Source organism: Panthera uncia, assembly GCF_023721935.1.
Source record: "Panthera uncia isolate 11264 chromosome A1 unlocalized genomic scaffold, Puncia_PCG_1.0 HiC_scaffold_17, whole genome shotgun sequence".
NCBI classification, from domain to species: Eukaryota; Metazoa; Chordata; class Mammalia; order Carnivora; family Felidae; genus Panthera; species Panthera uncia.
This window is the reverse complement of record NW_026057577.1, coordinates 57,662,940-57,689,746: the sequence shown is the minus strand read 5'-3', so window position 1 is coordinate 57,689,746 and position 26,807 is coordinate 57,662,940. Positions and strand designations below refer to the sequence as shown.

At 36.5% G+C, this 26,807-nt stretch overlaps 1 protein-coding gene across 2 annotated transcripts in view; it reads right to left on the bottom strand.

Annotated features, from left to right (window-relative positions):
• The window catches only part of SCAMP1 (secretory carrier membrane protein 1), a 130,371-nt gene that overhangs the window by 7,658 nt on the left and 95,906 nt on the right, over positions 1–26,807 (bottom strand). For both annotated transcript variants that reach the window (XM_049649707.1, XM_049649709.1), the window contains exons 7-8: positions 14,378–14,479; positions 11,140–11,257 (exon numbers count right to left, since the gene is read on the bottom strand). In XM_049649707.1, coding sequence (XP_049505664.1) covers positions 11,140–11,257; positions 14,378–14,479 — 220 coding nt within the window. The remainder of the gene's footprint in view (positions 1–11,139; positions 11,258–14,377; positions 14,480–26,807) is intronic.

Sequence of the window (26,807 nt, the reverse complement as noted above, 5' to 3'; positions counted from 1 at the left end):
ATATACTTAACAGATATATACACAGAACACTGCATCCAAAAACAGCAGACCACACGTTCTTTTTGAGTACACACAGAATATTCTCCAGGACAGATCATATATTCGGCCATAAAACAAGCTTCAATAAATTTAAGAAGACTGAAATTCTATCAAGTATCTTTTCTGATCCACAATGGTATTAAAATGTAAATCAATTACAAAAAAAAAAAAAAAAACTGGAAAAAAAAACACCACACAAATACATCAAGGCTAAACAACATGCTACCAACCAACCAATGGGTCAACAAAGAAATGAGAGAAAATTAAAAAAATACATTCACACAAATGAAAATGGAAACCAACAGTTCAACATCTTTGAGACAAAGCAAAAGAAGATCTAAGAAAAGCCCACCTCAAGGAAACAAGAAAAGTCTCAATCTAATCTTACACCTAAAGGCACTAAAAAATAAAGCCCAAAGTTAGTAGAAATAATAAAGGAAATAATACAGATCAGATTGGAAATAGACAAAAACAAATTAAGGAAACTCAGAACTGGTTCTTTGCAAAGATAAATACAAATGATAAAATCTTTACCAGACCTATCAAGCAAAAAAGAGGGCTCAAATAAATAAAATCAGAAATAAAAGAGGACAAATTACAACCACAGAAATACAAAGGATTACAAGAGACTACTATGAAAAATTATATGCTAAAAAATTGGACTATCTAAATGAAAATGGATAAATTCCTAAAAACATACAGTCATCCAAGACAAAATCAGGAAGAAATAGAAAATCTCATCAGACTGATTACTAGCAATGAAACTGAATCAGTAATTTAAAAAAAAAAAAAAAAAAAAAAAACAAAAACTCCCAATAAACAAAAGCTGAGGACTAGATGGCTTCACAAGGGAATTCTACCAAACATTTAAAGAAGAGCTAATGCCTATTCTTCTCAAACTAACCCAAAAAATTGAAGAGAAGAAATGTTTCCAAATTCATTCTATGAGGCCAGGATTAGTCTGACATCAAAACCAAAGGGACTACAAAAATAGAAAATTACAGGTCAATAATCCTAATGAACACAGATGCAAAAATCCTAAAAAAAATTTTAGCAAACCAAATTCAATAATAAAAGGATCATTCACCATGACCAGGTGAAATTTATTCCAGAGGTGAGAGATGGTTCAATAACTGCAAATCAATCAACACAATATACCAGATTAGCAAAATGAAGATAAAAATCACATGATCATCTCAATAGATGCAGAGAAGCCACTTTACAAAATTCAACATCCATCCATGACAAAAACTCTCAAGAAATAGGATATAGAGGGAACGTACCTCAACATAACAAAGGCCATATATGACAAACACACAGCTAACATCATACTTAGGGGTGAAAAGCTGAAAGCTTTTCCTCTAAGGTACAAGACAAGGATGTCCACTCTTGCTTTTTTTATTCAACATAGTACTCGAAGTCCTAGCCACAAAAATCAGGCAAGAAAAAGAAATAAAAGGTATCCACATTAAGGAGGAAATAACTCTGTCACTATTTGCAGATAACATAATATATACAGAAAACCCTAAAGACGCCACCAAAAACTGTTAGATTAAATGAATTGCAATTAATTATGGAAATGTGTTGCATTTCTCTACACTAATAATAAACCAGCAGAAAGAGAAATTAAGAATACAATCTTATTTATAGTGACATCAAAAAAGAAAAAAGAAATACCTAGAAATAAGTTTAACCAAAGAGGTGAAAGACCCATCTAGTGAAAACTTTAAGACAATGATGAAATAAGTTGATACAAATGGAAAGATATACCATGTTCATGGATTCAAAGAATATTGTTAAAATGTTCAACCTATCCAAAGCAATCTAAAGATTCAATACCAATAGTATTTTTTGCAGAATTAAGATAATCCTAAAGTCTGTACAGAACTACGAAAGACCCCAAATACCAAAGCAATCTTGAAAAACAGAGCTATCACAAGCATCACAATTCCGCATTTCAAACTATACTACAAAACTATAGTAATCAAAACAGTATGGTACTAGCACAAAAAGAAACACCGAATAATGGAACACCACACAAAGCCCCAAAATAATCCCATGTTTACATGGTTAATTAATCTGTGACAAAGGAGGCAAGAATTTACACGAGGGAAAAGACCAGTCTCTTGGATAGTGTTGGGAAAACTGAATGGCTACATGCAAAAAAAAAATAAAAGTGGACCACTTTCTTACACCACATACAAAAATAAATTCAAAATGGATTAAACACATAACCTAAGACCTGAAGGCATAAACTTGTGAAAGAAAACACAGGAAATAAACTCTTGGACATTAACCTTGGCAATATTTTTTTGGATATGTCCCCTTAATCAAGCGCAACAAAAGCAAAAATAAACAATTAGGACTACATCCAACTAAAAAGCTTGTTCCACACAGTGAAGGAAACCATCAATAAAATGAAAAGGAAACCTACTGAATGGGAGAACATATCTGCAAATTATCTATGATAAGGGATTAAGATCCAAAATACATAAAGAATCAATACAACTCAACACCAAAGAAACAATCCAATTAAAAAATGGGCAGAAGAACCTAAATAGACCCTTTCCCAAAGACAACACAAAGATGGCCAATATCCACGTGAGAAGATGCTCTCAATATCACTAATCATCAGGGAAATGGAAATCAAAACCACAATGAGGTATCACCTCAAACCAGTCAAAATAGCTATCATCAAAAAGACAAGAAATAACAAGTGTTGGCAAAAATGTGAGGAAGGGGGAACCTTCCTGCACTGTTTGTGTGTATGTAAATTGGTGTAGCAACTATGGGAAAACAGTATGGAAGTTTCTCAAGAAAGTAAAAACAGAAGTACCATATGATATAGTCACTCCATTTCTGGGTTTTTCCAAGGAAAACAAAAACACTAATTTGAAAAGAAATACACATGCTTATGTTTCTTGCAGCATTATTTATGTTAGGCAACATAAAGAAGAAATTTGAGTGTCTGCTGAAAGATGAATGGATAAAGAAGAAGATACACATACATACACATACACAATGCACTATTACTCAGCCAAAAAAAAAAAAAAAAAGAATGACATCTTGCCATTTGCAATAACGTGGACGGACCTAGGAGGTATTATGCTAAGTGAAATAAGTCAGAGGAAGACAAATACCACATGATGTCACTTATATGCAAACTCTAAAAAACAAATGAGCAAACAACAACAACAAAAAACCTGAAAGAGACTCATAAATACAGAGCACAAACTGATGGCTGCTGGGGGTGGGGATACAGAAGTGGAGGGATGGGCAAAATAGGGGAAGGGGATTAAGAGGTACAAACTTCCAGGTACAAAATAAATAAGACACAGGGATATAAAGTACAGTATAGGGAATACAGTCAATAATATTGTGTAGCCTTGAATGGTGACAGATGGTAACTATACTTATGGGAAGTATTTCATGATATAATTTATAAATGTCAAATCACAATGTTGTACATCTAAAACCAATATAGTACTGTCTACTGCTATAATTCAGTTAATAAAAAAAAATAAAAAGTATTTAGAGCAGAAAAAATGTCAATGTCCCCAACATATTGTTTAACAAATATTATTATTCTTGGGGCACCTGGGTGGCCTAGTTGGTTAAGCATCTGACTCTTGATTGATTTCACCTGGTCATGATCTCACAGTCATGAGACTGAGCGCCACCTCGGACTCTGCGCAGAGTGTGGAGTCTGCTTAAGATTCTCTCTCTCCCTCTCCCTGCTTGCACATGCACATGTTCACTCTCCTCTCGAAAAGAAAAAGAAAAAGAAAAAGAAAAAGAAAAAGAAAAAGAAAAAGAGGAGGAGGAGGAGGAGGAGGAGGAGGAGGAGAAGGAGAAAGAGAAAAAGAGAAGGAGGAGGAGGAGGAGGAGAAAGAGAAAGAGAGAAAGAGAAAGAGAAAAAGAAAAAGAAAAAAGGCCATGTCAATCATCTGAAATGGATTTTTAATCAGGAAAAATTATAGTCTTGGATGATTCAGAGAAAGAGGCAGAAAGAAGGCAAAAGAAGTATACCTAAATGTGACTATTAAAAAAAAAAAAGTACATTAAATTATCAGCATTCTGTCCTAGATCCAAATAAAACAAAAAAAATTAAAAAGGAAGCAAAAAAAAAAAAAGGAGGGGTGAACAATAGCAATGTTTTCAAAGAAAATGAAATCATCATTTTTAACCTAAGACCATTATTAAATATAACTGGGTATGTTCATAGAGCATTTACTATAAAACACCAATAATTATTATTATTATTATTATTATTATTATCATCACCATCATCATCTCCACTTTGGATCATATACCCGAATTATATACTCTCACAGAGAAGTTTTTTCAGAATAGATATACTGGCATTTTTAAAAACAATTCAAGTATTTAGGGAAACTTTTTTTTTTAAGCGAAATTTATTCTAAATTGCTTTTGAAATGCTTTAAAAATCACTGTTAGTAATTAGTTTATTAATGTGAACACAAATGTCTATGAACAGTTTCTTAAATTTTATGGGAAAAATAGTCATTTATAACTAGGTCCCAAAAGGAGTACAAATTATGTATCATCTATTTATCTCTTCCATACTAAGCCATTCTAGTTCTTATACCAATTAAAAGAAGAAAAATTTTGGATTCCCCTGATATACAGTGTCCTGTGACTCATTCATTTATTATTATTTGACCCACTGAAAACACCTCCCCCTTAGTCCAAAACTATTACTCAATTCCATTTATTTACTACAGACAAAAGACCTTAAAAAAAATACCTTTTAGAAACAACCTAAGAGAAAATTAAAGAAATCTCTGAAAGTTAAGAACTGAACTACTCCCTTATCTTTGAAATGACAGATATTCTTGCATTTCAATTTTTTTAAATTTCAATTATAAAATGACACTACAAGGAAACAAAGATACCATAGCACTCATAGTGGGCACTTGATACAGCAATTATTACCTACTCCAATTATGCAAGACTTCAGAATGCCAACCAAATTCTCAAAACTGTATTCAACTGAAATAAATATATACCACAGAGCACATTTAGCTGGGTCTGGAAACACAGAATAGCATAATAAAATGCAACAATTCTAGAGTCAAATGGTGTGCATCAATAACTTTTGGAGGGCATTAACTGTTTATGAGGAGCCTGACCCCTAGTGGTTAGCAACTATGGCTACATACACACAAAGGAAACAGCCAGTTTTGTGCAAGTGTGGAAGAGAAAATTTAAAACTAAGCGTTTTGTTTGTTTTGTTTTTTATTTAGAGAGAGAAAGTGAGAAAGCATGAGGGGGTGAGAGGCAGAGAAAGAGAAGAGAGAGAGGATCTCAAGCAGGCTCTACACTGTAAGCACAGAGCCCTATGCGGGGCTTGAACCCACAATGAGATCATGACCTGAGCTGAAAGAGTTGGATGTTTAACCGCGTAAGCTACCCAGGTGCCCCCAAATCAAGTGTTTTTATTGGATCTCAATTTCTACCCAAAGTAAGAGAAATCCTTGTTACTACAAGTATGAAATCTGAGCTCAAATTACAGTTTAGCTTTTATTATCCCCATTTATTGTACTTCATAAAACCATTCAGAAAATCATCTAATCTTAATTCCTATTTCACAAGAATATGAGATTCAGAGAAGTTTAGGAACTTATATTGCATCGACTGACAGTGGACACATATAAAAAGTGTAAACTGGTAACTTCTTTACCCATGAGTAACAAACAAACAAAAAAAAAATCAACCTATATGCTACACATTTCCCATACTAATACACTTATTTGGGAAGGAACCATTTCTTTTCAATGCCTGGCATACAATCAGCACAACTCTACAACTTTTCCTTTAATGCACTGGATCTTAAAGAACTGTGTTCCTGGGGAGAAAGCTGTAGGTCAAACACTTACGAGAGCTGTACACAGGAGTCAGTTTAACAGCAGCTGTAGAATAAACACTTCCTCCCACTCCAACCATATTAATCATCTGTACCACACATCCCACTGCAACCATTGTTAAAATTCCCTCCACATTCTTTCTTCAGCAGATTTCTAAGTGTTGGTAGTGTTCTACACTCATCTTACTCCATACCCATTTTCTAGGATTCATTTACATCAAGAAGTCAATACTTCCCAAGTCTAGAAATCCTGCCTAAAGCTCTTTGCTTTGCTTCCAACTTACAGATCCAAAAGCCTACCATGTATTTATATTTTGATACCCCAGCATCATTTTAAATTCTCTGGATTTAAAGCTGAAAACAACTTGATGCCCATATATCTTTTTCACATAATGTGTTTTTATTTAAGTAGGCCCCATACCCAATGCGGGGCTTGAACTCACAACCTTGAGATTAAGAGTCACATGCTCTATGAACTGAGACAGCCAGGCACCCCAATGCCCATATATCTATTCTTCTTCCTATACTCTCTTTCTGAATGACCCACCATCTAAAAACCTGGGTGTCATTCTTGAGCCTTCCCTCATCCTCTGCTTCTGGGGCCAGGTCCAATCAATCACTACGTGCATACTCCCTTGAGTACAGTTACTTCACACTGCCGCTTCCTTAGTTCTGGCCACCATTACTAACCTGCTTCCTATCCTGCCTCCCTGTCTTCATTTCTCCAAGTACCATATCCCCACCACACAAATTACAAATCTTTCTAAAGCTCAAATTGATCAATTCATCAATTCTTTTACTTTCCTCTTTAAACCACTTCTATGGCTCACCACCACTCTGTGGGAAAGATCCAAACCTAACAAGTTTTCCTACTTTACAAGACCTTGCAAAATCTAACTAAACTTATGTATGTAGTCTCATCTTTTCCTGTCCTCCACCAACAACACCGCACATTTCTCCCTGTCCAACTCATGCACCAAGCTGATTTTCCATCCATTCTGAGCTACTTTTAATTCCCTATGTCATGTTATTTCCTGCAACTAGATATGAAAATGGTATCCCTGTTACCTGGTACCTATTTACGCTCTTCCTTCTCCCTATTCTTTTACTTAGATAACTCTTGCTAATCATAATATCTCAGCCAAGCAAACACTTTACAAGACCCCACTACTTTAAAATATCTCCAAAACTTAATTAGGTATCTCTCCTCTGTGATCCCTGTACTTGCCCCAAAAACAGCCACTAAATCACCGAATTGTGGTACCCACTCACTTGTTTATCCTTCACACCAAAATGTGAGCTCCTTGAGCTCATACACAGTGCAGCACTTGGCACATAACACATGATCATAAGTGGTTGTTTAAAAAATGAATAGAACCTGCAACATACCCCAAAATCCATTACTGTATTTACTGTATTTTAAACTTACTACATTTCTAGTTTTATAAAGCATCCGCAATAATAAAGGAAATGTCCAAAGAGATGTTGTGATTTCCAAAGAGATGTTGTGATGGTCAGGTTTCTGTGGCTAGGCTATAGTCTTCAGTTATTAATAAAACCCTAATCTAGATGTTGCTGTGAAGGTATTTTGGGCATGTGATTATTAATCAGTTGTCTTTAAGAAAAGGAGAATAGTATTTGACCTGATAGGCCTGATCAAATCAGTTGAAAGGCCTTAAGAAAAGAACTGAGGTTTCTCTGAGGAAATCTCACCTGGCACTGGAGCTTCATCTTCTGCTTCAGATTTTCCAACCCTTCCTGCCTGCCCACTCTATGGATTTCGGACTAATTCAGCAAGCTCCCACAACCACATAAGCCAAATCCTTTTAGACTGATACAGGCACCTACTAAACAAAAGTAGACACTAAACCAGACCACCCTGCATATAAACTGATAAAGGGGTCAAGAAGACCAGAAAAAGTCGTTAATTTTAGCTGAAGAAGCCCTGTGCTGGGCAGCTTATGTTCACTGTTTCACTTAATCCTCACTCCAACCCTATGGAAGTAGTTATTATTCCCATTCCTTCCTTCATTCAACAAATACTCTGAGTGCCCACCATATATCACTGCCAGTCACTGTTCCAGATGTGATCAAAAAAACCTGAAAGCACACAGACTAGGTCTCTGCCCCTGAGGAGCTTAGAGTACAGGTGATGACACTGAGACTGAGTGGTTAGAGAAGCCTGCCTCAGCTCACACACCTTGAAGTCAAGGCACCAGAATTTCAACCTGAATTGTATGGTTCCAAAGCTCTTGCTCCTCTAATTCCAAGGCTAGAAGCCACATTCACCCTGGAGGAACTCTAACAAGCTGGGTACCCAGAGTATGTGCATTATAAGATATATAGAGTGGCTTGTACCCAGATGCCATAGTGAGTAACACCTACAGTTAAGTTCCCAAGAAAATTAAGGATGACACAATCCTTAAGACATGGGTCTTCCACTGGAGAAGCAAGTGTGGATCCAGGAGCAGTATAAGGTCACTACTAGCCCTAGTTCCCACAACCATCAAAATCCCATTCCCCAATCCAAGTCCACTTTAAAAATCTTCAGAGTTGTTTGGGTGGGTTTTTTTAGATTCATATAGTAACTGAAGGAAGATGGGGGAAGTGAGGGTGTGGTGACCTGCAAAACATTTCTGGGCTAGCTCAGACTGGGAATGAAAAGGAAGAAAAGGGTGGAAAAGATACTTAGAAAGTTATCTAGGATAGTGACTAAAAAAGTAATGAAAGCACTGACAAAAGCAGTCAAAGTGTTGACATAAATTTTAATGGAATCATAGGAGAAAATACTTAGTACCACCTAATTTACAGTAGGTACTTAAGAAATATTCATTTTTTAAAAACAGCTTTACTGAGATAAAATTTGCATAATATACAATTTACCCTTTTAAAGGATAGAACTTAATGGTTTTTAGTATTTATAGTGTTGTGAATAGATCATCTATCAATCTAATTTTAGAAATTTTCATCACCCCAAAAAGAACTTTCATAACCATCAGCAATCCCTCTCCACCCTACCCCCAACCTCAGGCAACCACAAATCTACTTTCTATCTCTATAGATTTGCCTATTTTGGACACTTCGTGGTAAATGAAATCATATAATATGTGGTCTTAATAAATTTTTCTTGATTATGAATCAGAGCTTCTGGAAGAAGAGCTAGTTCTGAGAAGAAACATTACTGTGACATGATGATACCAATCAATAGGAGTTCTAAAAAGTCACCTGAGGAAGCAACTAAATTTTTATGCAAAGCATTATGTCTTCCAACTCCAAGATTCTAAGCCACCCAGAATAGAGAAGAGAAAGGACCCCCAAAATTGGAGATTGAAATTTGCAAGGACAAAGATTATAGAACACAAAGAGCAGAGAGCTGACTGCATTTAAGTACACATGTACTTAGGAGCTGGAAAAAGGAATGAAGGAGAAAGAATAAGTCAAAGGCAGAAGAATCAGAACACAATTACACAGAATGAGGAAGAGGGGCCACCTGCAGCGTAGAAAGCTGCAGAGTTCAAGGAAAAAGATAACTGCAAAAAGGATACGTGATTTATTAACTTTGGAAAGCTGAGTTTCAATATTCAATAGTACGTGTGACCAGTTCAGAAAACAAGTAACAGCTTTTAAGAGAGAAAATGAGTAGCAAAATATGGACAGAAAGAACACAGCCTAGTCTTCAGGGTTTTGAAAAGGATAAAAGGCAAATGTGCAAAATATTTCAAGAGTGCAAAGTGTTTTTTTTTTTTTAACTTTTTAAATTTTATTTTTGAGAAATAGAGAGAGAGAGACAGAGTGCAAGTAGGGGAGAGGTAGAGACAAAGGGAGTCAGAGAATCCAAAGCAGGCTATGGGCTCTGAGCTGTCGGCACAGAACCCGATGTGGGGCTCCAACCCACAAATGCAAGATCATGACCTGAGCTGAAGTTGGACGCTCAGGTGCCCCAAGAGTGCAAAAGTGTTCTTAAATTAGTTATTTCTTAAGTTAGTTATTTCTATTTTCCTTGTACATTTTCTTAAGTTACCAGACAGTAAAAATTAAGAAAAAACAGTTCTAAGGAATTATCTTCTTTAAAATGAGACTCCCCCAAAAGTTCTTTATCATCTTAAAACATAAGTGTTATTCCCAGGGTCTCTGTATGATGTACAATCTACATGTTTGGACACACATAGGATATCAAAAATATGTAAGACACATTAAAACCTTATATACACAAATCATAACTTTGATTTCTCTATGTAATAATTTTTTGGGGGCTATGAAAATAGCCATGGGAATTTTACAGAAAGAAGTATAGCTAAGATAATTGGGCAATCACTAAAATAAAATTCATGTTATAACCCAGCCCAAACCCATCATCAGCTTTATACTCATAATTTCATGTCTTTCAATTTCAAATACAAACAAAATGCACGTTCCACACTTTTTTACTTCTATTTATCAATTAGGCAAATATGCTTTATATTCAAAAAAAGAAATCAGAATATGTATTTTTTTAATTCCAAATTAAAAAAAATTTTTAACATTTATTCAATTTTGAGAGATTAAGAGAGACAGAGCACAAGCAGAAGAGGGGCAGAGAGAGAGGGAGACACAGAATCCCAAGCAGACTCCAGGCTCTGAGCTGTAAGCACAGAGCCTGACACAGGGCTCCAACCCATGAACCACAAGATCATGACCTGAGCTGAAGTCAGATGCTTAACCAACTGAGCCACCCAGGCACCCCAATTCCAAATTTTCAAAATGAGACTGACTCTTCATGAAAAGCCCTAATAACAGGATTTTAAAATATTCCCTTTTTAGAGTAAGTTAAAAACGTGAGGCAATATTATCTATCCATAACTTCTAATTGTAATGCTCAGAGAGCACACTTGTAACAAGAAGAACAAAATGGCTTGAGGTTACACTGAATTAGGAGCAAAATGGGAGGGGCACCTAGGTGCCTCAGTCGTTAAGCATCCAACTTTGGCTCAGGTCACAATCTCACGATTTGTGAGTTCGAGCCCCTCATGGGGCTTTGTGCTGACAGCTCAGAGCCTGGAGCCTGCTTCGGATTCTGTCTCCCTCTCTGCCCCCTCCCTGATTCACACTCTCTCTCTTTCTCATCTCTCTCTCAAAATCAAATAAACATTAAAAAAAATAATAAACAAAATGGGAAAATGAGAACTGCACATAAGATTAACTATAAAAATTTACAGATGTAAAATGTCACTTACCTTTTTAAACATAACTAGTGAGATGACCGCTGACGCTGTGAAAAGTGCTGCTATGATGATCATCATAATTCCAACAGGAATACTTTGGTTGAGACCAGTAAGGGATGAAATCCAACCACTAACAAGTAATTTTTTTAAAAAAGAGTATGATTAGACAAATAAGTTAATGCCAGGTTTTTAAAAAATAAGGACCAACACATATTCAGCACTTATAAGCCACACAATGTTCAAATTCTTCATGTTAACTCTTTTAATTCTCACAAAATCCCCTTAAATGCTGTTTAAAAAAAGGTTTTTTTTTTAAACATTTATTTATTTTTGAGAGACAAAGCATCAGTGGAGGAGGAGCAGACAGAGACGGAGACAGAGAACCTGAAACAGGCTTCAGTCTCTGAGTTGTCAGCACAGAGCCCAACGCAGGGCTCGAACTCACAAAACATAAGATCATGACCTGAGCTGAAGTCGGATACTTAACCGACTGAGCCACCCAGGCACTCCATAGATAGACGTTGTTTTAAATCCTTATTATACACATAAGCAACTGAATCAGAGATATTCAGTAACTTTCTCAGTCATATAGCTAATAAATGGCATAGTCTAAATTCAAACCTAATAGAAAATGCCAGAGCCTAAAGTGTGTACCACCAGATTTTACTTTTTAAGTATAGGCGTTCATTATTACTTTAAGTTCATTTTAAATTCTGCTTAGTTATGGAAAAAAATATTTGTAAACCATATATCCAACCAATGATTAGCACGCAGAATATATGAAGAACTTTCAAAGTTCAACAGTTAGAAAAAAAAATTCAATTAGAAAATGGGCAAAACACATGAAAGGATGTTTCATCAAGAGGCTATAAAGAGGGGGGAAGATCACATGAAAAGATGTTCAACATCATAAGTCACCAGAGAAATACACCTTATAACCTCAGTGAGATATCACTATCCATCTATCAAAACAGCTAAAATTTTAAAAAGTGACAACACTAAATGCTGGCCAGAATGTGGAAGCTGAGTAACTCATACATTGTTGGTGGCAATGTAAAATGGTATAGTCATCCTGAAAAACAGTCTGTTAGTTTCTTAAAAAGATCACTAAACATGAAACTTCCATATGAACCAACAATTATACTCTTGGATATTTATCACAGAGAAATGAAAACAGATGTTCACATAAAACCTGTTCACAAATGTTTGTAGAGGCTTTATTTATAATAGCCTAAAATGAGAAAAGTCTAGTCCTTCACTGGTGAACGGATAAACAAACTGCGGTACATCCAGAGTTTTACTGAGGAATAAAAAAGAAAGAACTACTGCTACTGATACACACAATAACCCAGATGAATCTCCAGAGAACTACGCTGAGCACAAAAAGAAGTTACTTATCCCATGACGCCATTTATACAACATTTTTTTTTTTTAAGTGGGCTTCATGCCTAGCATGGAGCCCAATGCAGGGCTTGAACTCACAGCCCCAAGATCAAGACCTGAGCTGAGATCAAGAGCCAGGCACCTAACCACTGAGCCACCCAAGTGACCCCATTTAAATAACATTCTTAAAATGGCAAAATAACAGAAACGAACAACACATTAGTGATAGCTGGGGTTAATAAGTGGATGAGGGCAGGAGGGAAATTAATGTGCTACAAAAGGGCAACATGAGGGATTCTCTGGTGATGGAAATGTTATCTCTACTTATGACTGTCCAGATTCTTGTTTTGAAATTATACCATGGCTTTGCAAGATGTTACCCTTGGGAAAATTTGGTATAGAGTTTTATTTCTTCTAATTGTGTGAGTCTGCAATTATCTCAAAATAAACAGTTTAATTTTTTAAAAAGTTGCTGGATCACATGAGGTTGATCTTCAAACAGGTCATCCGGTATGGCCCCTTCCTATCAGTCTCCTGTGCTATTTAGCCACTACACATTCTGTTATGCTCAATTTTAACACTTTCTTCTGAATCTGTGCTGAAAAAAAACTAAACAAATTACTTCAATTTCATAAGAATAAAAAAAAAAAACTTGTGCTGTTAACATAAACAGTGAATTTTTTAATGAAACATTTAAGAACATTTTCTTTCCCTCATATGCCAAAGACTAAACACACTATTAGAAATGATAACGAATGCTACGTTTTTTAAGAACTGATTTAAGGTATCTATAAAAATTCTCTACCTGTATACATGCCCATTAGGAGATCCACAAAGCTACCGATAATTGTCTGATTGCCAGTCTCTATTCTGATTTGGTGGTAGCACACTAAACTTAAGTCCTCAATTCACTCCAGCTACATGCTTATTTTAGTTTATGTACAGTGCAGCAAAACTGTCTTGTATATGGTGTTGTTTATAAGAACTCAACTGTATGTAACTCAATTAAAATACAAGAGAGGGAGGGATAATTTTAGAGATGTGTACTCTTCTACCCATTTTTTCATTCAAGGAATGATTGTTCCAAAGTGTATGAACACAGATACAAATTTGCTATTATCTCCTAGCTTGAGTCCAAATAGTTTCAGTTTCTGAGGGTCTCCCAGAGTGAGCATTGCAGTGATACCATTTTTCAAAGACAAGTGTTCACATGCATGTGTTTGTATGGAAATATATGTTTATATACCTAAAATAGTGCTTTACACATAACAGGTACTCTTTTCCTTTAAATCCTACAAGTTCTTTCCTCTCCCCTCCACAATCCTTGGCCCAGCTTTGACCACTCCTCAGTCTTTTTACTCTTCCTTTTAGTACCTGTTATATATACATTTCATTTAAACTAGATACAATATGCTGTTTTTAAAAATGGCAACCTAGGGGCGCCTGGGTGGCTCAGTCAGTTAAGCATCCAGCTCTTGGTTTCGGCTCAGGTCATGTTCCAACAGTTTGTGGGTTTGACCCCCACAATGGACTCCAAGCTAACAGTGTAGAGCCTACTTGGAGTTCTCCCTCCCTCCCTCCCTCCCTCTCTCTCTCTCCCCCTCCCCTGCTCACTCTCTAAATAAACAACTTTAAAAAAAAAAGTTTGTTTCTTGAAAAAAAAAAAAAAAAAAGATGGCAACCTAATTTTCATATAGAATGGTTTGCCCAAAGGTTATGCCTTAGACATTTTTTAAATTGCATTTTTTACTATTTTTACTTTTGATAATCTGGCTTTTCTATGTTAACTATTTTTAGGGAGCCAAAAATTATATAGAGGTACTACACAAACAGATTAAAACTAGAGTAATTAAAGTAAACGGCTTACCAGTTGCCCCAATTATGAAATCCTGCAGCTTGGAGTACATGAACAGCAAACTGACAAATATAGACGAAGAAGAATACAAAGAATCTGAATGAACTGTCACTCCTTTAAAAAAAAGGGGGGGGGGAGGGGAGAAGAGAAAAAAGAGGAAAATGTCATTTTTCTCAGTACTTTTATATACTTTTATATTCACATGAACAAAGACATTTAAACATTAAGAAATAAAAATATTTTTAAAAATACCACTGGCAACCACTAAAGGCTATCATAATAATGTACGTGAACCCTTTTTCCAATACTCAATGATGACACTGTAACTCCAACCTCATTTTTGGTCCTTTCACTTTTCAACTGTACCACAAACATTATGGCAAAAAAATTTTGTTTTCTTTTCAATTATTAAACAGTTTGAGTTATAATTAACATACAACAGCAAATACTTTAAATACACATTTTGATAAGGTTTGACATAAGATATACCCACGAATCTACATCAACAAAATAATGAGTATTTTCCAAAAGTCTCCTTGTGCACCTGGATAATCTCTCCGTCTTCATTTCACTCACTGTTTACTGTCACTACAGTTTTCATATTTTACAATTTTACATAAATGGGATCATACAGAATATACTTTTTTGTCTGCTTTCTTTTACTCCGCCCAATTATTCTGAGATTCATTTGTGTTGTTGCATGTATTGAGTTCATTACTCTTCAATGAGTAGTATTCCACTGTATAGATAGACCACAGTTTGTTTATTCATTCAACTACTGATGGACTTTTAAGTTAAATCTAGTTTTTTACTATGACAAATAAAGCTGCTATTAACATTCATGTATAAATCTTCACATGAACGTAAATTTCCTTTTCTCTTGGGTAACTATCTAAAAGTAGAACAGATAGGTCACCTAAAAGGTATACGTTTTAACTTTTTAACAAATTGCCAAACTGTTTTCCAGAGAGGTTATTCCGTTTTATAGTCACAGTGGCACTGTATGAGTATTCCAGTTCTTCCACACATCTCACCAACACTTGGTATAGTCAACCCTTTAAATTTTAGTCATTCTTATAGGTATATAATGCTATCTCATTTAGTTTGAATTTGCATTTTCTAATAGCTAATGTTGTTGAGCACTTTTTCATCTGCTTTTTGCCATCCATACATCTACCTTCTGTCATGAACTGTTCACAACTTTTTTCAAGGTTTTAACTGTCTTTTCCTCTTATTGTTAGGTTTTATGAGTTTGGACATACCACTCACTTATCAGATAAATGTCTGGCAGGATTTTCTCCGTCTCTGGCTTGTCTTTTCATTCTTTGTAGGATGTCTTTTAAAGAGCAGAAGTTTTGCCTTTTTAGGGTGTCTTTTAAAGAGCAGAAGTTTTGCCTTTTTATGAACTCTAATTTATGAGTTAGTTCTTTTATGGATCTTGAAATTACTGTTTTATCTGAGAAATCTTTGACAAAGCCAAAAACACAAGAGTTTTTTTTTTCCTCTGAAGGTTTTATACTTTCAGTTTTGCATTTAAACTTATGTTCCCTTTTGAATTAATTTTTTAAAATATAGTATGAGGTATGAATTAAAGTTTTTTCTTATTTACACAGCATTTATTTAACAGACTATCCTTTCAGCACTACATTACCATTTTATCTTTTTGAAAAATCAGTAATCTATATATGGGTGGGTTTATTTCTGGACACTGTTCTGTCCTACTGTTCTACCTGCCTTCCTTTATGTCAGTATCACACTTATGATTATGGTGGTTTTCGATTAAGTCTTCAAATTAAGTGATGTTAGCTATCCAAACTTATTGCCCTTTTTCAAAGTTGTTTTTGTCATTCTAGGCTTTTATATTTCTCTATACCTTTCAGAATCACCTGTTCAATTCCATAAGAACAACCTGCTGGGATTTTTACTGGAATTGCATTGCATCTACAGATCCATTTTGAGAGAATTCAAATCACAGTAACATCAAATCTTCCAAACTATTTACAAGGTATACTTCTCCTATTATATTTTCTATATAGATGAACAAGAGATCTGCAAATAGTTTTACTTCTTCCTTCCTAATCTGGATGCCTTTTCTTTCTTTTTCTTGCCTGTTTATACTGGCCAGGATTTCCACTACAATGTTTTATGGAAGTGTTGAGAATGAACATCTTTATCCTGTTCTTCACCTTAGGTAGAAGGATATAGTCTTTCAGCATTAAGTATGGTGTTAACTGTTATAATTTTTCATAGATGCCTTGTTTTCATCCTGAGTGATTGAGTGTTGAATTTTTTCATGTTGTATTTTAACATCAATTAAGATAATCTTAGAATTTTTCTATTTCAGTTTATAGTATGGTAAATTATTTAATGTCAAACCAACCATGAATTCCTTGAAAAGCTCTATCCACTTGATCATGATACGCTATCTTTTTAACATATTACTGTATTTGATTTGTTTGGTAAGATTTTCAACTGTCGCAAATTTACTCCATTCTCTTTTTATCACAGTGACCATTCCAATGCCTAAACACATATTTCAAGGTCCTTAACATTTCAACTTACTCAGTACCAGCATAAAACTCCGTTTCCCTCATCAAAGACAAAACCAGAAGCCACAGAAATAAACCTCAACTTCCTGCTCAATACAATGACGTTCCAAGTTTATATATGCCACCAACCTTTCTTACTGCTTATCTATGAGGAGGCAGTATCACTCATGTCGAAATCAACACTTGCATGAAAATATTTAGTCCATCACTCTATTCCTCTGGAGCATTCTACTTCAGTAGTTACTCATCTTGTTTCCTAAGTGTCTTCACTTCTTCCACTAGGATCTTCCCAGTGTATAAACACATAGTTTTCATCTTCAAATAGCCTTCCTTTAGCCTTGTCTTCCCTGCTTAACTTCCACCTCCTTGATCTCCCTCTTTCTCACCAATAAGTCTTGATTTCCTCTACACATCCCATTCCTATATATATAAAATTTATTGTCAAACTGGTTTCCATACAACACCCAGTGCTCATCCCAACAGGTGCCCTCCTCAATGCCCATCACCCACTTTCCTCTCTCCCCCAACCCCCATCAACCCTCAGTTTTAAGAGTCTCAGTATGTTCTCAGTATTTAAGAGTCTCTTATGGTTTGCCTCCTTCCCCCTCTGTAACTTTTATTTTTTCCCCCTCTTCCCCTCCCCCATGGTCTTCTGTTAAGTTTCTCAGGATCCACATATGAATGAAAACATATGGTATCTGTCTTTCTCTACCTTATTTCACTTCGCATAATACTCCCTAGTTCCATCCACGTTGCTACAAAAGCCCATATTTCATTCTTTCTCATTGACAAATAGTATTCCATTGTATATATAAACCACAACTTCTTTATCCATTCATCAGTTGATGGGCATTTAGGCTCTTTCCATAATTTTGGCTATTGATGAAAGTGCTCCTATAAACACTGGGGTACAAGTGCCCCTGTGCCTCAGCACTCCTTATCCCTTGGGTAAATTCCTAGCAGTGTTATCATTGGGTCATAGGGTAGATCTATTTTTAATTTTTTGAGGAACCTCCACACTGTCTTCCAGAATGGCTGCACCAGTTTTCATTCCCACCAACAGTGCAAGAGGGTTCCCATTTCTCCACATCCTCTCCAACATCTATCATCTCCTGACTTGTTCATTTTACAGACCCCATTCCTATTCACTTCTCAATCCACTGCAACATGGCCTCTTGTAATGTATTCCTCCAAAGGTACTTCAAAGTCATGACCAACCTATGAATTTCCAATGAACTTTCTCAAGTCTCTCTTTGTTTTTTTAATGGCATCTGACCTCTTTCTCTAACCTAGATTGCTTCTCAGTATCTTATTTCAAGATCCACCTCCATGTCATATTGTAAAACTGTGTTTACAGGAAAGCTTCCTAGGTGATGATTATATCTTCCAATGTTTGAACCACCGACTATAGGATGAAGTCCAAATAATGTAACCAAGCATATCTCTGTCTTCATAAAATAAACTGAAGAACATGTCTGGCTATGTCAATGCTTTTATTTATACTGTGTCTAAAATGCTCAATATAGTCCTCTTTTCTGCCCAGCACACATGTACTCAGCTTTTAAGATGAGTCATTAAGTTGGGGGCGCCTGGGTGGCTCAGTCGGTTAAGCATCCAACTTCAGCTCAGGTCTTGACCTCACAGTTCAGGAGTCCGAGACCCGCAAAGGGCTCTGTGCTGACAGCTCAGAGTCTGGAGCCTGCTTCCAATTCTGTGTCTGTCTCTCTCTCTCTCTCTCTCTCTCTCTCTCTCTCTGCCCCTCCCCCACTCACTCTCTGTTTCTCAAAAATTAATAATTTTTTTTTAAAAATTAAAGAAAAAAAGGTGAGTCACTAAGTCTACTCCCCATTCAAAGAGAGGACAATTAAGTGCTACTGCTTAGAAAGGGGAGAATCCACATTTATGATTTCAGATTCTGTAAGAAAGATCTGTCCTTTCAGCTCCATTTGTTTATATCCGTATGGACTCATGGATATTTTTCTAATCTTTGGGTTAAAATTAAACACTATCATTTTGTTGCTAAAATTATTCCAGCTTTAGCCTTTCAGAATCTGTTTGCTTAAGCACTTAATCTCTGCTCATGTTGTATTTTCCCTGTTCTAGAATCAGTCATTTCTCCAAAGCACACAAAAAAGCAGATTTTAGTAGTTTATGACTAATGTTTTCTATATTAGATTTAAATCAAATGGTTCCACTTTCACAGTAATTCTACCAGTAATATATAACACCAAGGCTGGTATTACTTACTGACTATAAAACTTAGAAAACTTAACCAACAAAAAACAAGTAAGTCCCACAACAAAAAAGTTCACAATATAAAAATGCTATTTTGGGAGCTCCTGGGTGGCTCAGTCACTTAGGCATCTGACTCTTGATATCAGTTCAAATCATAATCTCAGAGTCTGTGAGACTGAGCCCTATGTCAGAAGCTCTGCACTGATAGCACACAGCCTGCTTGGGATTCTCTTTCCCTCTTTCTCTGCCCCTCCCCTGCTTGTGTGCACTGTGGGGGATAAGCTGAGGAATGCCCCAGGCTTACATCAATGGGTTAACAAGGCGTAAAAAAATACAAAGCCATAAAATACTCACACCCGAGTTTGGGTAAACCAGATTGCCACCCCAAGAATGGGGGGGTGCAAAGGCACCCCAAGAATAGGGAGGTGCAAGGAGCCAGGAATAGGGAGGTACAAAGGCACCCCAAAATAGAAAGGGGGAAACAGACAGGGAGGGGGAAAGACCCTAAACAGGAACAGGCGCAAAGGTGCCCAATACATAGGTATATGAAATAAGCGAGATTAGATATTCAGGGTGGAAGCACCCCAATTCAGGGTGGAAGCACCACCAAGTACTATAGCAGAAAAGCTGCTTTCACAGGAGGATAAGGCCAAGTTAGGTAAATTGTTGAACTGGACTATGGACCACTACACTGCAAGCAACGCAGCCCAGAGTGGACAGGGTTAACAAAAGAAAAGGTGCCTTATTAACCCTGAGGTTATTCCCCCATCTGTCTCATCCCCTAGGATAGCTACGTTAAACAGACACGGCGCCTCCTGTCTGCTGTTAACAATCATCTGCCCGGTGCCAGGATTTTGTTTTATATGGACCCAAACCCCAACACCACATATCTTCAAAAAACCCTTTTCCCTCACGTCCCCAAGTTGATATTCCCAGTTTCTTTGTCTCTTTGTACACGCCCATCACATTCGTAAGCTTTCTGATCTGAATAAATACAGGGCAAGGACCCTTATTTGGGGCTCGTGTCTTTTCCCAGACATTAGCCATCTATTGCTTTAATCCTGCATCTACTCTTGCTGGCCAAAAGAGAACTTTATTATTTTTTTTTATTTATTTTTTAATATATGAAATTTACTGTCAAATTGGTTTCCATACAACACCCAGTGCTCATCCCAAAAGGTGCCCTCCTCAATACCCATCACCCACCCTGCCCTCCCTCCCACCCCCCATCAACCCTCAGTTTGTTCTCAGTTTTTAACAGTCTCTTATGCTTTGGCTCTCTCCCACTCTAACCTCTTTTTTTTTTTTTTCCTTCCCCTCCCCCATGGGTTTCTGTTACGTTTCTCAGGATCCACATAAGAGTGAAACCATATGGTATCTGTCTTTCTCAAAAGAGAACTTTAGACTTAGAGTCTACGACAGTGCACATGTTCTCTCTCTCTCACTCTCTCTCAAAATAAACTTTTAAAAATGCTGTTTTTGCAATCTGTATCAAAATAATAACAGCATTTTTCACAGAGCTAGAACAAACAATTCTAAAATTTTTAAGGAACTAGAAAAGTCAAAGTAATGTTGAAAAAGAAAGGCAAAGTGGGAGGCATCACAATTCTGAACTTCAAGCTGTATCACAAAACTGTAATGATCAAGACAGTATGGTAATGGCACAACAAAGACACACAGATCAAAGGAAAAGAGAAAGCCTAGAAATGGACCCACAACTATGGGGTCAACTAATCTTTGACAAAGCAGGAAAGAATATCCAATGGAATAAAGACAGTCTCTTCAGCAAGTGGTGCTGGGAAAACTGGACAGCGACATGCAGAAGAATGAACCTGGACCACTTTCTTACACCATACACAAAAATAAACTCAAAATGGATGAAAGACTTAAATGTAAGAAAGGCAGCCATCAAAATCCTTGAGGATAAAGCAGGCAAAAACCTCTTTGACCTCAGCTGCACCAACTTCTTACTCAACACATCTCCAGAGGCAAGGGAAACAAAAGCAAAAATTAACTATTGGGACCTCATCAAAATAAAAAGCTTCTACACAGGGAAGGATACAATCAACGAAACTAAAAGGCAACCGACAGAATGGGAGAAGACATTTGCAAATGACATATCAGATAAAGGGTTAGTATCCAAAAACTATAAAGAACTTATCAAACTCAACACACACACACACACACACACACACACACACACACACAAATAATCCAGTGAAGAAACAGGCAGAAGACATGAACAGACACTTCACCAAAGACATTCAAATGGCCAAATTTCTCTGAGATATAAACTCCATATACCAGCACTTAACTATCTGAACTCTTACCTCCAAGAGTGCCCAAGAGTGGTTTCTCTATAATCTATTCAAATTATTACAAATGCAAAGTTAGTCCAATTCAAATTTTAAAAATGTTGCCTCATTTTCAACATACAAGCAGTCACTGAAAATATAGGCCTTTATATCAACATGATATAAGAGCATGTGAATCTGACTCTACTGTGAAAACAGTTTTACAACATGGGTTATACATTCCATGCCAAAAGCCTAAAAATTATCAAAAATGCAAAAAAGTGAGCTAATCACAATGTTAAGAAGTATATTAAGTATAAATAACTCCCTATATACCAAATAGTGGAAAACGCTATAAAGTGTAAATTAACAAACTTGAGCAATACAATCATCACATGAATATCAAGTTCATTTGAGATGTTTGAAGGAAAAGCCAGCTAAGGCTGAAGAAATGTGTAAATGCCACAAGACACCCAGGTAGACGGCTGTACCTGAGCCAAAATCAGAAAAAGTCCAGGAAGTAAAACATCATCGGGGTGCATAAAGACTTCTATTGGTATCCGGAACCAAAAGCAGTGGGTCTTGGATACATGAAAAGATTAGTAAACAAAATGTTTAAATAACAAAGCTTGTATATAGCCACTTTAAGCCAAAGAAGATGAGAGTACAAATACAGTTAGTTAGAAAACCACTATTAATTGATTTAAGCTAAGTGGTTTTAAACTGTAATCTGCCTCAGTTTACAATCAAGTATTTATGTAAGTAATTATATTTATTCACAATAAACCCACCTATGTAATCTATTTCCTCATCAGTATAAATAAATAAATAAACAATAAAAGCTTTCTGCTACTTGCCATCTGAGCTCTTCCAGATTAAAATCTATTGGAAAACCAAATCTCAAGCCACCTGGTTTTGGTTTAATGTCTTCAAATAATATACTGCCAAGTTATAACACACCTTTTAACAAAAAAGTTCTCCCCCAAATTTTCATATTAAATTCTCAGAAAACAGATTTATATAATCTTATATAAAGTTTATTTCATATTATATATCAGTTATCAGCGATATTAACTATGGTTTGAAGAGGCAGAGAAGACAAGGTAGGTCATTATTTCAAAAGAGCTAATGGAAATTTCACATTTAACCATAAGGCAGCACAAGTTAAGTAAAATACCAAATGTTTTGTCTTCAGTAACTTGGCATGGTAACTAAGAGCATGTAGCTTTAGAGACAGACTTGGGGTTAAATCCAGAATCTCCGACTCAAAGTTGTATAGTTTCAAGAAAATCGAAACCTAAGTCCGAGATTTTCTATTTACAAAATAGGAGTAACAGTGGAATCTACTTTTAAATGGATGAAATGAATATAAAAGGCTTAACAGGGAATATAGAGGCACATTCTAAGTAATCAATAAATGTTACTTGTTGGTACCTCTACTACACTAGTACAAAACTGCACTAAAATTGTTTTGTTCATAGAATATTGTGCTCACACAAGTGATATCTGGCCTCTGATAAGATCTTGAGCATTTCTGGGACATGGTGGGTAACTTCATTACTATTAAGAGAACAAAGTAATACGTGAGATTCCTGCTGATGTCATAACATTAGAATAAAACAGAACCTACAAAGTACAGCTACTTTCGTGGTCTTAATTACTGTTACTTTGGAATGCAACACTCTAGAAACCAACCCCATTTTCACGCTATAATTTTGTGCTGAAATCAATTCTTTTTGAACAGGTGCTCCACAGGTAAGCTTTAAAAGGAAAGAGCACGAACCCACCCAAATTGTGCATAAAATTTTGCATATATATTTTTTATTTAAAAAAAAGGACTCAAAATTTTTATATTCATAATGGAGTCTGTGACATAAAACCATTTAAAAATCGTTCACTAGATTAGTCTAAATGAAAAAGCCTAACACTGGGATGAAAGAGACCCTAGATCCCTACACTCTGTCTTCCTCCTGTCTATGCTTTTCCAAAAGCGGAAGGAAATAAAAAGTTTGCATGTAATAAAATTTGTTTTTTACTGATTTATTTTTAGAGAGCGCACGTGTGTGTGTGTGTGTGTGTGTGTGTGTGTGTGAGAGAGAGAGAGAGAGAGAGAGAGAGAGAGAGACAGACAGACAGACACAGACACAGACACAGACCAGGGAAGGGACAGAAAAAGGGAGAGGGAAAGGAATAGAAAGAAAACCAAGCAGGCTCTACACCGTCTCAGCATAAAGCCCAACACAGGGCTTGATCTCACAAACCATGAAATCATGACTCGAATCAGGAGTCGAACGTTTAACCAACGAACCACCCAGCAGGCCCCCCAGTAATGAAATTTTAAACTTAAACAATTTTAAACCTAGACCTGAGGTTCAAGGTCTATATCCTTTACACTTAACCGAGTCTATATTTTGTAATAAAAGTTAACACTGATTGAAAATTATGTGTCAGTGACCATGGCAAACACATGAATTAGCCATTTCATTTTTACAATACCCGCTGTGAGGTAGGCAACAATACTGACTCCCTTTTGGGGCACCTGGGTGGCTCAGCTGGTTAAGCATCTGACTTCAGCTCATGTCATGTTCTCACAATTTGTGGGTTCGAGCCCTGCATCAGGCTCTGTACAAAACAGCTCAGAGCCTGGAGCCTGCTTCAGATTCTGTCTCCCCCTCTCTCCCTCTGCCCCTCCCCAGCTTGTGCTCTGTCTCTCTCTCAAAAATAAACATTTTAAAAGATTTTTAAAAATTGACTCCCTTTTGGGGCGCCTGGGTGGCGCAGTCGGTTGAGCGTCCGACTTCAGCCAGGTCACGATCTCGCGGTCCGTGAGTTCGAGCCCCGCGTCAGGCTCTGGGCTGATGGCTCGGAGCCTGGAGCCTGTTTCCGATTCTGTGTCTCCCTCTCTCTCTGCCCCTCCCCCGTTCATGCTCTGTCTCTCTCTGTCCCAAAAATAAAAAAAAAATTAAAAAAAACGTTGAAAAAAAGAAAAAAAATTGACTCCCTTTTACTGATGAATAAACAGATTTAGAGAAGTTAAGTGATCCAAATACAGAGCTGGTAACAGAAATGCTGAGACCTGTCTATTTGTGAAGTTAATGTTTTTAACCATGTGATAAATCTATCTGTAGGCTATTATTTCAATTCCATTTTGCCCAAGAAAGCCAATTATCAATCAACAGGATGTGAATGTCTAAATTAAATTAACTTCAAATGCTCACTGTAGTGTTTTCTATATAAGGTGAGATTACATATTTTCATTTGTGATAATTTCAGTTCTCTAAAACACTCTCTTTTAAGAAGAGTCAAGGAGGATACAAAGAACAAAATACTATTTTGCAGCAAATCAGAAAATAAGGATTGAAATTAAACAAAATTTTCACTTGATTAAACAAAAATTTTCCTAACAAATGAAATCTCACATCTGAATTGCCATTCAATTTAGAAAGCATAAGTAACGAAAATCAGTCAGTAGTCAACCATTTAAACTATTTTTTTAAATGTTTATTTATTCTGAGGGGCACCTGGGTGGCTCAATCAGTTAAGAGTCCAACTTTGGCTCAGGTCATGATATCATGGTTTGTGAGATCGAGCCCTGCACTGGGCTCTGTGCTGACAACATGGAGCCTGCTTGGCTCTCTTTCTCCGCCCCTCCCCTGGCTCATACTTGTGTGTGCTCTCTCTCTCTCTCTCTCGCTCTCTCTCAAAATAAATAAACTTAAAAAAAATTTTTTTAGATGTTTATTTTTGAGACAGAGCACAAGTGAGGTATAGGGGCAGAGTGGGGGGGGGGGGAGAGGGGGGGAGAGAGAGAGAGAGAAAGAGAGAGAGAGAGACAGAATCTCAAGTAGGCTCCATGCTCAGAGTGGAGCCTGATGAAAGGCTTGATTCTACAACCCTGTAATCATGACCTGAGCTAAAATCAAGAGTTGGATGCTCAACCAACTGAGCCACCCAGGCAGCCCGACACCTAAAACTAACTCTTAACTACACCATATACAAATGTTTCTTACCTGGTTTTGCCATTCAAGGAACAATGCTACTCAGCCTATTTGTATTTTCTGCTAATATCAGATGAGTGCAAAATAACCAGCTAAAGAAATAAAAAATCTAGAACTAACTGATTAAAAGATATTTTAAAGTTATTTTATCATTTACTACCACAAAAATATATAAATCTGTTCTAAAAAGTTATCACGGGATGCCTGGGTGGCTCACAGGGTACCGAAGTGACTGACTTCAGGTCATGATCTCACGGTTCAGTTCATGGGTTTGAGCCCTGCGCTGGGCTCGCTGCTGTCGGCACAGAACCCACTTCAGATCCTCTGTCCCTCTCTCTCTGCCCCTCCCCTGCTCTGTCTCATAAATAAATAAACATTAAAAAAATTTTTAAAGAGTCATCACAATTATATATATAAATACTTTCTACATGATACCATTTACAGTCAAGAGACACATAAACAAGTATAAAGATGCAGTATTAAATCATAACTGCATAAAACAAACTGTAATACATTCAGAATTACCGTAACAGTGGTCTCCCACAGTTCTTGCTTATTTTTTATCATGTTTAGTACAATAGAGTAAACCCTGAATAACACGATGGGACCCATACAAACTTCCTCTAGTGATGCTGGAAGCGCTCCCAAGAACAGAGGAAAGTCACAGCATTACAGGAAAAAGTTGAAATGCCTGATATGTACCATAGGCTGAGGTGTGCAACTACAACTGCCCACCATCTTAAGATCAATGAATCCAGTATAAGGACCATTCCAAGAAAAGGAAATTCATGAAGTTATCACTGCAGTGATAGTAACTGGTGGCCAAAGTCTTACATTTTTTGCTAAATACCTTTTAATCTTGTATTGAAAATGCAGCATTTATGTGGGAGCCAAGATTGCTGTACTAAAAGGAAAACTTTAAAGCAAAAGGAAAGTAAAGGATCGAAAGCTGGAGAATTTAACACTAGAAAAGGATGGTTTGATAATTTTACACAAAGGTTTGGCTTAAAAAATGTCAAGACAACAGGAGAAAGCAGCTTCTGCCAACCAAGAGACAGCAGTTGAGTTCCCAGATGCCATTAAGAAAATCATTGAGAAGAAAACATATTTGCCCAAATATGTGTTTAAGGCAGATGAGGTGCCCTATTAAAGTAAAAAAAAAAAAAAATGCCACAAAGGTCATTTATTAGCAGGGAAGAGAAGTGAGCACCAGTATTTAAGGCAGGAAGGGACAGGCTAACTCGACTGTTTTGTGCAAATACAGGCAGGTTTATAATCAGGACTGCCCTTATCTTTTAAGCTTCTAACCTCTAATCCTTGAAGGGACAGGATAAACACCAGCCACCAGTCCTTTGGCTGTACAACA